Raw genomic sequence first — 15256 nt, forward strand, 5'->3', positions numbered from 1 at the left:
CCAAACGAGGGTGCACTCGGCCGTGGCAGACCTTGATCCCTCAGCCAGCTGGCCATGAACTCCACACAGCAGGGCCACCATGACAGGCACCTGGGGTGAGCCCCAGGCATGGTCCACTGCCATCAGTGGGTCCAGCCCTGCCTTGCAACCCCAGCAGGAGGGGTTGGCAGCTGCACCCCAGCACCAAGTTCTTTGCAGGGGCCCAGAGGCTCTGCTGGGCACTGGACCAGCTGAGGGCCAGACACCAATGTGCATTCCCAAGATGACGCAGCAGCAAAGACAACAAAACAGCTCAGTTTGATCCACACAACTATTTCTTTTTTTAATTATTAATTTGTGCCTTACAATAGAAGAGGAAAGAGTGCGAGCAAACAATTTGCTGGTTCCAGGAACTACTCTGGCAGCACTGCAAGGGCAGCGAGGTCTGGTGCTGATAACCCTGCCGGGGCACTGACACACAACACGCAGCGTCTCCGGCTCTTGCAAAAGCGATCGCTGGCAATTTAAGGCATTGAAGGAAACCTATGGTTGTTAAATCCTATATCAAATTTGGCACACGTTGGAACAGTTAGAGCGGAGACAAGGATGCTTTGCGGGCTGGTGTTCAGGAGCGCTGCAGCTTCCCAGTGCTGGCTGGACCACGATGCTAATCTAGGCACAGGGTCTTCATGTGAAGACTGTGCAGCCTAACAAGGGGCCCTCAGACCCTCATATCTGGGAGACAGTGATACCACATGAGGTGCTGCACCCCGCAGAATGGTGGTGCCTTCACCTCCAGTGTAGCAGTTCCCTGCCCTGTGCCTGCTGCTTATAAACCCCATGTGCCTGGCTTGACTAGTGCTCTCAGAAAACAAGATTTGTCAGTACAAAGAAAAAGTAACATTCCTTATAGTTCAAAACATACGTGGCTTAGATCAGATGTCAGGTCCAGTATGGCTATTTCTGTGCTTCTAGGATTAAAAGTGGATGGCTACAGTTTGAGTGGGGAAGAGTTTAGCTGTACATGGATTTGGATAATTGATGAAACTAGTTACAGTAAACATGTTGAGTTGTTTCCCTCCCCTCCCCGGAGAGCTGGCTCAGCAGCATTCCCAGCTGGCTGCCCCTCGCCCGCGGCAGGTGGAGAGAGGGAGCGTGTTACGAGTCTATGTGCCACCACCACAATGACCAACATGCATCTCTAGCTACCTGTCCTGTGTGCCCCCACCCCATTTAAAAGGGAGCAATGTGCCAAGCTCGGCCTCTGTGTGACAGGATCCACAAGGAAGCCATCCCTGGGTTGGTGTCCCAGGGGGGTTTTGTGTTTTTAAGGGAGGCTTCCTGCGAGCCCAGTGCAGCTTTGTGCCCAGAGGAGCAATTTCAAGGCCGAGTGGAGACTGTTCCCCCTCAAATGCTTATGAACATTGGGTCCTGATGGTTACATCTTTGCATTGGCAAGGATTCCTCCATGCAGGTTTAACCTCCCTCTTTTCTTGACAGAGGTTATGGTCCCCTCAATCACCTCAGCCCTGCTGGATGATATTTTAGAGGTCACTTTAATAACCTCTCCTTGCTCCTCCTCTTTGAAGGACAGAGTAGAGGAACTAAAGCTCCTTGGCTGGAAGGAGTAAGTGGGGCTGGGGAGGGAATTGAGAGATGGAAGGCCTCCACTTCCCATGTTGAAGAGGGTCTCCTCTCCCTCCAGCAGCTTCCTGCAAGCACATCACAAGGGAAGAGGTTAGTATGGGGATGTGAAACATCTGCAAAACTTGAGAGCATGTTGTGCCCTGCAGGCAAGTCCAAGCCATCAGTTCACACTGCACCGTGAAAGTGATTAAAAATCATATTTTGGTCAACTATTTCTGGAAGACTTGCAATACGGGGTACAGGAGAGCAACTTTCTCCCTTCTTTCCTCTCCAGAAAGACCAGGAAAATAAATACCTGAAGCACAGTCTTTTGCACCTACTTTTAACTTTGCAAGAGAGACAGGTTTCCAACCCCAGCTGTCCCCATTAAAAAATACTGCTTTTGGGATGGCTGAGGGAACTGGTTCACAGCTGCTAGATCAAAGCAGGACATGGAGCCATGGCTGCTCCCCTGGCAGGAGTATGGCAGATCCAGGTGGGGGAGATGAAGAACATGTTTGAAGTGCTCCTGGAGTGTGTACCTAAGTATTTTCTGGGCCCTTGAAAATACCCCAGCCTAGTGGGGTCAGGGGATTGGGCTTGGGAAGTGTCCAGCTGGAGCAGGAATAGAGCAGCCTTACCTGTAGGCAGCTATCTCAATATCAAGGGCCATCTTGACATTGAGCAGGTCTTGGTACTCCCTCAAGTGCCGAGCCATCTCATTTTTGGTGTTTCGCAGGTCGTCCTCCAGCTGTCCAATGGTGTCCTGCAAAGACAAGGGTGCTCAGCCCTGTATTTTGGAGCAGGGACTTCTCCCACAGTCCCACTCTGCTTTGTCCATTGTAGAGACAGGGAAGTTGCAATGGGCAATTGATCCATGATGGCACATCCCACCAGGGGCTTGGGATCATGAAATCTCATGCTAGCAGGAATGAAGAAGCAGGCAGAGCACCAGGCCTGGCTTCCGAGAGCAGGCAATGGGAGAGGCTTCAACCATTGATGGATTCATGTAGTTGCAGCAGGGACTGTGAGATGGGCAAATAGTGCATGGTGGTGGGTCCCCCAGTCTTGTGGGGGACAAGGCAGGCTGCTACAGAGGGAAGTTTTGGGCTTAAACATCTTCAAAGTAGAGGCAGTGGGTCAACAATTCAAGTGAAAGCACCCTGCACTGCAGTAGCAGAGAAGAAAGGCTGCAGTCTGCATCTGCAGGGCTTAAGAAGGGTGGGACATGCTTCCAGGAGGTGGAAGGAGAGGCGCTGCTGCCAGGGGTCCCCCCCAGGTGGGGAAGTCTGTCACCTTCCTGGGAAAATGCCTCAGAGCCCCGAAGTGGGAGATTCTGAATGCAGGGATTTGGGGAGGTTACAGAGACAGGGACCTGCCCTGGCAAGAGTCAGGGTGCTCAGCTGGACAACGGTGTCCTTCTAGCATCCTTCCTGTCAGCTTTGCCCTGCCTTTTGTCCCTTATAACCAGTTCTATCTGTGATGTGGAGGCCAGAATTCCTGCTAACAAAGGAGACTAATCTTTTCTTCTATTTTTTTTTCTCAGAAAAAAGCAGTCTGTATTTTTCCCACATGCATCTAGGTATCTAAGTAGCAGCTTGAAAGCAGTGAAACCTGCTCCCATAAGGCTCTTCCCAATCGAGTTTCCTGCTGTCAGCTGCCCCACTGTGCCACCAGAGGAGCATGATTTGGAACACGAATGAGTCAGCAGTTTGCACTTAAGCCATGATATAGCCCTGCCTACAGAGCCCTGCAATGGCCATTGCCTACCTCCACTCTCCTGCATCCCCTCCCAGAGTCAGGACTTTGCAATTGCTTCCAGATCCTCTGTTCCAGCAAACGATCTTTGCCCTGACACATCACCCTCATCTTGTCCCTTTCCCATTCCTATCATGTCCCCAGCTTCCTCTGTTGCCTAACCTTCCTTGTGGACAGTGCAGAGACAATCAAAGCACGTGGAGCTGCCCAAGGAGCTGTGCTGACCCTGATGCAGTGGGCCCCGTTTGAGCAGAGCTTCTCAGAGCAGCAGCTCATCCTGAATGCAGCACAGAGCATGTCACAGTCAGATTAGCTGGGCACAACCAGCCTTGCAGGATATTTAGGAGCCATCCTTGTGGTCTCTGCTTTGACCTGTGCTGCCCTGACCATTTTCCACAGCAAAAGATCTGCAAGAAGCTGTGCCTCTGAGGAGATCACTGGGGCATTGACTGAGAAGCCACAGGACATGGCTGCTGCTGCTGTAGAGGTTAAAGCCTCTGCTCTGATGCAGACAGATTGCTGCTGTACAGAGCCAGGACAGAAAAAAAAATGACTTGAGGTGATCCCCCCACAGGACCCTCCACTCTTGCTGCTGTGACTCTTTGTGCCTCCAGCTCTCTTCCCCCTCTGCCTCTAGCCAACATGAACAAAAAACTCTTTCAAAACTGGTTGTCCTTGTTCCTGATCTGCACCTCTCTTCCACAACCCAGCTCTACCAGCTGGTAGAATAAAAATCCCCTCCTCACACCACTGCAAACCTGTTTCCTAACAAAAAGCTCTTGTATGTTGGTTCAGATTTGACTAGGCAGCCCACAATTATAAAGACATGGCCCTGTTTTAGCAGGATCATTTTTAAAGTTCAGACAATAGCAATATTCTCTTTTAAGACACACTTCCGACCTTTTCCACTGTTTGCAGCCCATGAAATAACTTATCTGATATACACACACATTGCTCAATGGACTTTTAAGTATTGCTACACATAAAGTAGATCCTGAGGGTCATATAGAAAAGCACTGCCATGCTGTCACTAAAGCAATTTCAGTTATGGTGCTGTTTAATCCAGTTGCTTAATTTTGTTTTTCCCCAATTGATAGGTTGCTCCCAGGATCCCTCTTTCACATGGCATCAAGAGTATTTAAGAAGATTATTGTGTATAATGTTTTCACTATAGATAATATTTTATATTGCCTATTTCCACAAAAATTGTTGAAGACCACCTCAACTATTCAGGAAGCTTGCAAGCAGCTTGGAACTAAGGCATGAATTTTAGAGCACCTGGCAAAATTTGGCCTTGGAAATGACAAGGCATTACTTGGGCCCTCCAGGTAATATTAAAGGCAGTTGTTTCAGTATTTAGAAGGAAATGGCTTGATTTAGAAACCAGAGATCATTTAACAGCCATATAATAGAACAATCTCATGATTCATTTTATTATAAATCATGAACATTTCCCTGTAGCAAGAGAATGTGGCAATACTGCAGTAATGGAATAAGAGATATGGAGCACGCAGTGTCTACCTTACATGAGTCTTTTCACAAGACATAAAAAATGCTGGGATCTGTCCAGATCCAGATTTAACCTTTGCAGAGCTCCAATTTCTGCAGTGCAGGTGCCAAGAGCTAGGCCACAGGGCAAAGGGCCAAGCCTGGGCAGACAGCTTCGAGGAATTACCCACAATGATGTGTAGGCAATTTTGGACCTGATCCTTAAGGGACAGGGCAGGGACGGATCGATGCCCCAAACAGCGCTACCGTGTGCGGGATGTCCCCTGCAGGAAGGGAGTGTTGGAAGGGATGAGCTGGCCTGCTTCCCCGAAATCTGCTCTATGGGGTTTTGCCTCTGGATAAAGGGTGAAGGCAACAGGCAAGGCCGTGGTGGAGCAGGATCAGTGTGCACAGCAGAGAGGCACAATGCTGGGTGGTGGGAAGGCTGCAGGGATGCCTGGCGCTGCGCAGCTCTGCAGGGACACTGCCTGCATGGGTGGGTTCTGCACAAGGCAATAGGGGTGGATGCTGTTCCGTGCTAGGGGTGTTTTGTGCAGCACGGCACTGTTCGGGACAGCGCAGGCGATGGTGCTGGGCGATGTGGGGCAGGGGGACACCGCATGGGGCCGGGGTGTCCAGCGCTGCACAGAACTGCGGGAGGGGCTGCTGCAGGGGACGGAGCTGCGCTGCGGCACTTCGCAGGCCGCGGCGATGCTCAGCGCTGCACAGGACCAGGGGAGGGAGCGTACGGGGACGCGGGCAGCGGCACAGCGCCGGCTGTTTGCGTGCGATGAGATTCCCGGCGCTACACACTACAGGGGTCGGCTGCTGGGATGGAGGTGCCGACTAGTGCGGATGGCGCGGGAGGAGGATGCTCGGTGCCTCCTAGTGCCCGGCGCAACCCGGTGCCAGGGGAGGGCACGGTGACGATTCCCGGCGCCGCCCGGCTCACCTGCAGGCCGGCGGCCTCGGCGTTGTGCCGCTCCTCCAGCTCCTGCAGCTGCCTCTCCAGGGACTGGTGAGCGCCGCGCAGGCTCTCCATCTCCACCAGGCGCGCCTGGAGCTGGCGGCGGCACTCGCCGGCCTCGCGGCGGCTGGCGCGCACGGCCTCCTGGCTGCGGGCCGCCCGCTCGTGCAGGCGGGCGCAGCGGGCGCGGTACCAGTCCTCGGCCGCCTGCAGGTTGCGGGCCGCCAGCGCCTCGTACTGAGCGCGCAGCTCCCGCAGCGCCGCGGCCAGGTCGGGCCGCGGGGCCGGCGGCGGGGCCGCGGCCGGGAGCGCGGCGCCCAGCTCGGCGAGATGCTCGGCGTGGGCGCTGCGCAGCGCCGCCAGCTCCTCCTGCAGCGCCGCCGCCCGCCGCTCCAGATCGGCGCTGGCGCGGGAGGCCGCCTCGGCCGCCTGCTGCCGGGAGCGCAGCGCCCGCTCCGCCTCGGCGCGGCTCCGCGCCTCCTCCTCGCAGCGCGCCCGCAGCCGCTGCGTCTCCTCGGCCAGGCGCGCCCGCTCCAGCGCCGCCTGCGCCCGCTCCCCGTGCGCCTCCTCCAGCCGGGCGCGCAGGGCGCGCAGCTCCCCGCCCAGCAGCTGCCCCAGCCGGCGCGGCTCGTCCGAGCGCTGCCGCAGCGCCGTCAGCTCCGCCGCCAGCGCCCGGTTCCGCTCCTCCAGCGCCCGCACCCGCTCAATGTACCCGGAGAAGCGCTCGTTGAGGCCCTGCAGCTGCTCCTTCTCGCTGCCCCGCGCCCGCCGCGGCTCCGCGCCGCGCTCCCGCACCGCCTCCAGCTCCGCGCCCGGGCGCGCCCACCGGCCCGCCAGCATCTCCGGGCGCCGCGGGGCCTCCGCGAAGAGGTGGCGATAGGAAGCGGCCAGCGCCGCCGGCTCCGCGCTGTAGCTCATGGCGGCGGAGGGGGACCGGCGGCGGTGCCGGCGCTTATGTAGGGCGGGCGGAGCGCGGCGCGGCGCGGAGGGGGCGCGGGGCGGAGCGCTCCGGTGCGGAGGGGGCGCGGTGCGGTGCGGCGCGGTGCGGTGAGGTGCGGTGCGGTGAGGTGCGGTGCGGCGCGGCAGGAGGAGACAGGAGCTGTCCGTGCGCCGCAGTGCTGAAGGGCTGTTGGCAGCGGGCGGGGCACGGAGCGGGACGGACGGATGGATGTGGGGGGAGATGTGTGTGGGGAATAGACGGTCACACGGACTCAGAAGGAGCATGTAAACAGGCATGCTCCAGGAACATACACAGGTATATGGACGAGGTCCACACACACAAAGAGACAGATGGATGCACAGGTATGCAAAAAGGATCAGGTGCACTCACAGTAAGACACACGTCCGCATGCTTAGAGCCAGAGAGACAAAGGGGCAAAGCAGCTGTTCAGAGAGACACACAGATGCATTGGCAAGGAGAGGCAGAAAGGTAGAGAGACAGAAGGAAGCAGGCAGAAATGGGCAGGTGGAGAGAGAGAGTCAGGCAGGCACCCAGAGAGACAAAAGACACACAGACACACATGTGCACACACATACACACAAATCACTCTTGCTGGGGTATTCCCAGCTGTCCCCTCCAATGCTTAAGGGAAGCTGTGCTGTGCGTCTGTGTCTGGGCTGAAGGTGCCCTGGGGGGTTGGTTCCACCTCCTCTTCTCTGATAAGGACCAGGGTGCCTGTGTCTGCGTGAGGTCTCCTTGGGATGGGGACTGTTGGGGTGCAGAGCTGGGGGTATGCCTGGAGGAGGGTGTGACCGGGACAAAGGCTCGTAATGGTTAGTCCAGATGTAACACAGGTGACACACAGGGAGGATTTTGCCTTTAGGTTGTTTGCCAGGAACTGAAACACTTCACTTTTCTGTACTGTCCATGCAAGTAGGCTGGGCCCTCCCACTGGCTAGGGTGTGCAGGGAGTAGCCAAGGCTGTATCACTGACAGGAAGGGAGGTACATGCATACCCCACCTGCACCCCAGTGCAGGACCTCCAAGAGACCAATCAGAAATGACTGATTTCTGGGAGCAGCAGCACAAAATACAGCTGTGAGATGGAAGAACAACTTAATTTTGATGTAAGTGTGAGAAACATGGGTGAAATGAGCAAATATTTGGATCCCGTCCCCTGCTGTACATCTCTGTGGCACAGAGATCTGCACTATGCCCCGTTCCTCTACTCCACTTATCCCTGTTTGTCCTCACAGGTGACCAGAGGACAGCATGAGGGAGTTCCAGGAAATGAGCAGGGAGGACAAACAAGCCAGGGCTGGCATTGGAGAGAGGTATGACTTCCAAAAGAGCTCTTGCTGTGGTTGAGCAATACCTTCAGTGCAGGTAGCTCAATGTGCAGCTGCAGTGTGAGCTGCACAGTTGCATCATCCAAGCAGCTCACGTTTTGATGGCAGAGCATCCCAGGCAGAGAGACTTGGCACAGGTGAGCTATCTTTGCCCTGGCCTGGGCTGCTTGGCCCGCACTGCCAGGGCAGAAATCCTCTTCTTGGTCTGTTTTTTTTCTCCAGGTATTTCACATACTCCTCACATGTGTTTTACCATTTCCTCAGTGTCTCCTACTTTGCATTACAATATCCTAAGTCAAGTAACTGATCACAGAATTGAGAAGTTTCCAGCTCTGCTTAGTAATGTGTGTGGCAGTGCTTTGATGGCTTTGCTTATTACTAATGATAGAGGTTTCTGTGGTTCTCTTTGTCATGGAAAATGGAGTGCAGCTTACCCTGGCTTCCTCACTCATGCTGTTTTAGCACTGCCATACATATTATGTACCCTAACAGCTGAGTTAGGAGTGTCACAGTCTCCTCCAGCACATGAACTACAAGGTAGTAGAAGTACTGATTTCCATGGGGAAAGACCCTGGGATAAAATCCCTTTGCCTCTGGGAAAGGGGTCGAGGTGTTCTGACATCATTTACACACCCAGAAGGGGCTGCATGAAACAGTTGAGACCTGTGCCAGTTGCTGGTGTGACTGCTGGAACTGTGCAGCTGAATGAGTACAAGGGGTCAGAGTCACTAAATTACAGTGAGCGCTGCTGCCCTGCAGAACAAGGCTGTGACTCCAAGGCTGGAGAAAAGCTTAACACTGGCATGTCAGACCTGAAACGAGATGACAAGCTGGACAAGAGGGCACAAACCAAAAGCACAGCAGTGCCTGTGATGTGTTCAGCATCAGGAAACCTTGACTCTTGAGTAACTATTGCGACACAGACACATGGCATCAGGGGGAGCTTTATAAGGCTAGAAAACAAGCAGAAAACCAAAGAGAAGCAGTCCCATAGCTAAGAATTGTACACCAATGAAACCACGATGGGTTGTATTAGGGATTAAATTACCCAGGACTATTCCGTACCTCCTAGTTACTTCAAAAATCAAGTCTTATATGTGAGACAGCAGGAGGACTCCTTAAAGCTCTGTGATACTCTCCGCACAGCATCTGCCTGCTGACGAGGCTCATTAAACCACTTATCTCCCGAGCTGCAATCTGCCCGGGCTCGTGAGTCACAGGGAAAAGCCCTACTCTGAGCTGTGCACACGCGGCAATGGGACACACACCTCCTGGCCAGCACAGCCCATGAAACTAAAGCTCTGGGGGGCTGCTTCACCACCCAGCCTCACCACAGCAGCTTCGTGAGACGGAAATGCTTGCCAGTGGTGGGAAAAAGGCAGACCCCGGTGTCTTCCAGGAGGCTGCTGCCAGATCTCCTCTGGCACAGGTGGGTCTGGCCCCCTAGAGGAGGGAGAGCTCTCTCGGTCAGGGCAGCAAAGTCAGGGAGAAAAGTGGTAAGTGGTAAACACACGTGTAAGGAGGACAGATGAATTTGCTTTATTGCACACACACAAACACACTAACAAAAATAGGAAAATGCCTGTACTGGATCCCTCTAACTCAGGAGTGTGTTTCTCACAGTGGGAGATTTATGCTACTTTGCTGTAACTTCTCTGGTTCTGTCTGTCTGCAGCTCTGGGGCTCCCCAGACAGCAGTCACATCTCTGTTTACTGGCCCTTATCTAATCAATGCAAGTTCACGTCCTGCATGACATTGTGCACATTGTCCACAGTTTGATAATGCATTCCATGAAAAAACATCTTTTTTTCATGTTTCAGAGTGCTGCCAGGTAATTTCATTCCACATCCCTGGCTTGTGGGACACAATAGAAGAGCTGGGATATAGTTTCTCCCCACTCGCCTCCCTGTGCAGAATTTTGCAGACCTCTGCCTTACCCCACTTCACCTCTTTCCTAGGCTGAAAGGTTTTTGTCTATTTCATTTTCCTTCACAGAAAAGCCATTTCACATTTTTAGTCATCCTTGTTGGCTTCAGTGACTCTTTTGGGGTTATGTGTTGGAAAGACACACAGACAGACATTTCAGGAGAGGCCTGCCATGAGGATGCATGGAAATGACAAATACAGGTGGCTGCATGTCCAAGCAAAAACTCTTGCTTGGGGGCCTGGTGCAGGTGCTGTGAGATGTCCCAGGGTATTGGGAAGTGCAGGCTGAGCTTCCCTGGTGAGCAATGCCTCCCTGCCAGAGGCTTGGCACCAAAAATGGACTTTGCTACAGCCAGAACTAATAGTTCTGGTGTTGTTGGGTGTTTCCCCTTGGAAGGGGATGATGGAGCAAGGCTGACAGAGCCTGGAGAGGTACAATGGGCCAAGTCAGCTAAACCCTGCCCAGCTGTGTGTCCCTGTGCCAGAGGTTGGTGGCAGAGCCTTATCACCTGGGGCAGAGTGGAGGGCAATAGGAAACGCTGAGGGAGTCCTTGGGGAGATAAAGGAAATATCATGGCAGGGGGAACAGAAGAGCTGCAGCCAGTGTGAGGCAGACATTCCCAGCCTCTGGCTACCACTGAGGGATGGGAAGGGAGATTGAATGAGTGTTCCAGTGGCTTGGCACAGCAGCGTGGGCCTGGATGAGGTGGGGTAGATGGATGGCTGCCATCACCATTGTCTCTGGCAGGGATCAACCTGAGGTGGCCAGAATCCCAGTGTGAGGCCTTTCCCAGCCCTCCGGGGTCAGGAAAAAACAGACAGAAAAAAGCGAGGCTTGTTTTGTTGGGGGGGGGAGTTGCTTTGCTCTGCACTTTCTGTGGCGGTGCTGACCCAGCAGGCACAACTTGGGGGGCACCACAGGCAGTTTCTGCTCTGCACAATGATCCCCTCAGCCTGCCCAGCCTAGTGGCCGTGTCTGGAGGCTTGAGGGATGTAGTCTGTGCTCACAGTAGACTGGGATGGGACACACCTGCCTGTTGCTGTGGTCACTGTCCCCCAAGCCCCCAGCCATCACCCCCTGCCACCCCAGCTGCTTGGGGACCTCCTCACCACCCTCCTGGCTGCAGATGGGGCACACACTGACCCCAGCCTTGTCCCAGCCTGCACTGCAGACACACTCCCCAAAGTATCAATGATTTATCACATCATTTTAACCAAAGCTCTGGCTCTCTCAGCCATTGTGGAGCTTAAAAAAAAAGGAACATTGTGCAGCATGGGGAGCATGTCAAAGTAGAGTGACTAGGTTTTTACTTGATACTGAAGTCTATGCTTCCTTAAGCTCCTAGCTCAAGTATTGTAACTCAATGGCAAACTAACACAAAGAAGCCTCGTAACAGATTTTGAAAATGAGCATTATGTGGTACAGCAACACCGAGGCTGGCTGACAAAACTGTGGGAGCTCAGGCAGGCCAGAGAGGTGCAGGCCTGAGTGTGTGCACACCTGCATGGTACGTGTGTGTGCAGCCCCAGAGATTTTGACTGGAGCGATGCCAGGCCTGGAGGAGGCTGCTGAGGAAAGGCTGTGTGGTTGTTCTGTGAGTTGCCACACTGAATTACAGAATTGTTAGGGTTGGGACAGACCTCTGGAGATCTTCCAGTCCAACTCCCCTGACAAGGCAAGGTCACCTGGATCATGTGACACAGGGATGTGTCCGGGTGGGTTTTGAATGTCTTCAGGGATGGAGACTCCATAACCTCCTGGGCAGGCTGTTCAGTGCTCTGCCACCCTCAGCATAAAGTTTTTCCTCATCAGAGAAGGTCATGGGTCTGGAGCACCTTTTACGAGGAAAGCGTGAGGCCTGTTCAGCCTCATAGAGGCAACTGAGACAGGACCTCATTAATGCGTACAAATATCTGAAGGGAGGGTGTCAAGATGATGGATCCAGCCTCTGCTCAGTGGTATCGGGCAACAGGACAAGAGGCAGTGGGCAGAAGCTGATGCACAGCAAGTTCCACCTGAACACGAGGAAGAACCTTCTGTGCTGTGTGAGCGAACACGCACTGCTACAGGCTGCCCAGCGAGGATGTGGAGTCTCCCTCACTGGAGATTCTCCCTCACGGGAGACTTCAAGAACCATCTGGATGCAATCCTGTGCCACGTCCTCTAGGATAACTCTACTTGGGTGGGAGGTTGGACCAGACAATCTTCTGCGGTCCCTTCCAACCCGATCCATTCCGTGATTCTGTGACTCGCGTTGAGGTGGAACTTCCTATGGTTTAATTTATGGCCATTGCTCCTCATCCTGTCACTGGACACCACTGAAAAGAGCCCGGCACCATCTTCTTGGCACCTGCCTTTGAGACATTTATATGCATTGATGAGATCCCCTCCCAGTCTCTCGGTCTGGGCAGTTCTCCCGCAGCGTGTCCTCACACGGGGGACGCCCCAGAGTCCCCCTGCAGCGGCTGCCGGAGCGGCACTTTGCCGACGCTCCCTGGGCCGCGGGCTGTGCGGCGGCCGCGGGGCTCGCACACTGCCCGCGCTCCCTGCCGCGGGGCGGGCCGGGGGGCGGGGCGCGGGCGGCGCCTGCGCAGTGCGGGCGGCGCGGGCGCTGCGGCAGTTGGTGCGGGGCAGTTCCACCCGAGCGCGGCGCGAGGTGAGAGCGGCCGCGGGCGGGTGCGCGCGGCGGGTGCGGGGCGGGAGCGCGCGCGGGGCGGGAGCGCGCCGGGGACCGCTGGGGCGGGTGGCGGGGGAGGCAGCGCCCCCTCCCTCGGGCGCGCGCCCCGGCTGAGGGGGGCGCCGAGCCCGCGGCCGGGGCCGGGGCGGCGCGGGGAGACCCCCGGGGCAGCGCCCGCCGCTGCTCCGCCCTGCCCCGGCGGCCGCCGCTGCCCCGTCCCGCCCCGGGCAGGGCAGCCCCCGGCCGTGCCTCGGCCCCCCGAGCTGCCCCCGTCCGGGGCAGGGCGGCGATTCCGCGTCCGCTCCGCCGCCCGAGCCCCCGGCACGGTGTGTGTGAGCAGGGCCGGGGCCGGCACCCGCTGCCTCCGTTTCCGCTTTCCTTCCGCCCCACGTGGACCGGAGGGTCCCGGCGGCGCCTTCCCGCCCGCAGGTCCCCCCGGGGCGGCGGCCGCCCGGCGGCGAGCGGCGACGCCGCGTCCCTGGGCGCGGAGGGGACAGCGCGGTCCCGGCAGCCTTGGGTCGGGGCGAGGGCTCGCTGTCACCGCTCCCGCTCCGTTCCGTTCGAGTTGCTCTTGGCAGTCCGGCTGTGTCAGGCTGGAGCTGATAACCCAAAGCCAGGAGCGGGGCACCAAGTAAATAAATAAATAAAACAAACCAGTACAAGGTTGCTTTCCTCGCATTTTGCTTACTCTTTTATTTTTTTTTTTTTTAATCCCTCCTTGCATGCCAAAAATAATGTTGCAAAATGTATGATGGAAACAAACCTACACTGGTTCTCTGATAGACCAGGTGACTTCCTACGACAGTACTGCTTCTTGTAGCACGGGCAGTTTTGAAAATTCCTGGAACCACCGAGATTATGAAATGCTCAAGTTTATTCCCTTGCTAGTGTTTCTAAAGGCTGCCAAGCTGGATGCTAAGGCTCCTCTTTGACGTGGTCTAGAGAACATTCCTCCTAAGCCATAATCACTCATGTTCAAAAATATTTTTTTTTAGCTCTTTAAGATTTATTGTTTGAACATCAAAGATTGCAAAATGCTCTCTAAGTAGTCACATAGAAACGTCTCCCTGTCAGTTTAGAGTACCATTGTCACCAATTGAAATGTATTGATCTAAATATTCTTTTGTCACTAGTGATTGAACTGAAAATATGAAGATTTCTAGGTCCTTTCAGGTGCTGCGTGGTGTCACTGAAAACCAGAAAGAAAACGCAAAACTGCATTTTGGTCTTTGGTTCAAGTGCTGAATTTGTAGTTCCAGCACTGAGTAAAAACCCCGGTGTTTTACATGCAAATCAATCAGCTTAGCTCAGGAAGTTTGTCACTGTCCCTGTCAGCCTGTGTCAACCTAAACATATTTTAGAGTGGAACTGCTATTTAAAATAATCTATTGCCATTAGTCCAGAGTCCAAAAGATCGTTCAGGAACCTGCTGGTTTGATTAACAGCAGTTGGGGTTTGTTCAAGCATAGACGTGGTTTCATTATATAGCACAATACAACCTTTACTCTGTACAGCGTCATTCAAACAAATTGTATGGCAAATGCACCACCGAACTGCGTTCAGAATGCTCCATTGAATTAAGTACAATTGCAGAGAGAAATGGGGAGAAAAGCTGTAAGAATGGGAGAGATGTTTTCAGCTGAGGTTTGAAATTAGCAGCCTGTTAGTATATTTGCACCGGTAGCAGTAGTGTTATACGATGATTCTAGGATATACGCTAGCGAAAATCAGACGCAGGCTGAAAGTTTCCCAGGCAAATTTCCAGTTTGTAGGCAGTTTTTAATCATCGTAATGATGATGATAATAATATCCCCCTAGAACTGTCACTCCTTGTCATGTTTGATTCCTAATATAACTTGAAGAGAAAGCTAATAGACCCTTCTTCAAATCACTAGAAATATTTATCCTAGACTTTTTTTAACTTTCAGGGGATTTTTTTTTTTTTTTTTTAACCAGAAAGCTTAGTCTGGTGTTTTCTGGTAAACATTGTAGTATTGTGCTTTTTGGGGAGCACCGAAAAGAGTGTTCAATAATATACAAGTATATTATTTTTGCATTGGAAGAAGGGAAGCAAACTCTTAGAATATGGTGTTTAAATTATGCTTATTGAAAAAACAGATAGCTTTATTTAATCACATCATAACTCTTGCAGTTCAGCTTAATAAAATAATGCTTGTTGAAAAGTGATAGGTGGGTGGGTGAGCTGTTGCAGTGAGCTGTTATCTGGAGATGGTGCAGGCTGGCTGCAGAGCAGGTCTAGTGCACCAGGACAAGCTGAGAGTGTCTGCAGTCTTTGAATCCTGCAGGAATTGTAGATATTGACTTGTGAGGAGGTGCAGGAAGAAGGGCTGGCCACAGCTCTTCCCTGAAAATCTTGAGCAAGAGACAGAATTGCAGTTCACGCAGTTGCACTCAGTGAAACCCATAGTTTTGCGGGCATTTTGAATTAGGGAGTGCTGTGGAGTCTGGGTGGTTCAGTACCATGGCATTTGCCATTGCTTGGGCTCTGGTGACAATCCTACACAAAGCAGCGTTACCACGGAG

At 53.8% G+C, this 15256-nt stretch overlaps 2 protein-coding genes across 4 annotated transcripts in view; one reads left to right on the top strand and one right to left on the bottom strand.

Annotated features, from left to right (window-relative positions):
* Positions 1–292: 292 nt before the first annotated feature.
* On the bottom strand, positions 293–6815 carry INA (internexin neuronal intermediate filament protein alpha). The gene is made up of 3 exons (XM_053984321.1): positions 5804–6815; positions 2247–2371; positions 293–1691 (listed from the first exon to the last, which is right to left on the bottom strand). The coding sequence occupies exons 1-3, from the start codon at positions 6734–6736 to the stop codon at positions 1418–1420; spliced, it is 1332 nt and encodes a 443-aa protein (XP_053840296.1). The 5' UTR covers positions 6737–6815; the 3' UTR covers positions 293–1417.
* A 5809-nt stretch (positions 6816–12624) lies between these two features.
* The window catches only part of NT5C2 (5'-nucleotidase, cytosolic II), a 59879-nt gene continuing 57247 nt past the window's right edge, over positions 12625–15256 (top strand). The window contains exon 1 of one of the 3 annotated variants that reach the window (XM_053983622.1): positions 12625–12691. The gene's annotated coding sequence lies outside the window, so the exon portion shown is untranslated. Of the gene's footprint in view, positions 12692–13019; positions 13039–13087; positions 13344–15256 lie in introns of those variants that run through there. The other 2 variants (XM_053983625.1, XM_053983624.1) reach the window with 2 other exon arrangements.

The sequence above is a fragment of the Vidua macroura genome, chromosome 8, assembly GCF_024509145.1.
Source record: "Vidua macroura isolate BioBank_ID:100142 chromosome 8, ASM2450914v1, whole genome shotgun sequence".
NCBI classification, from domain to species: Eukaryota; Metazoa; Chordata; class Aves; order Passeriformes; family Viduidae; genus Vidua; species Vidua macroura.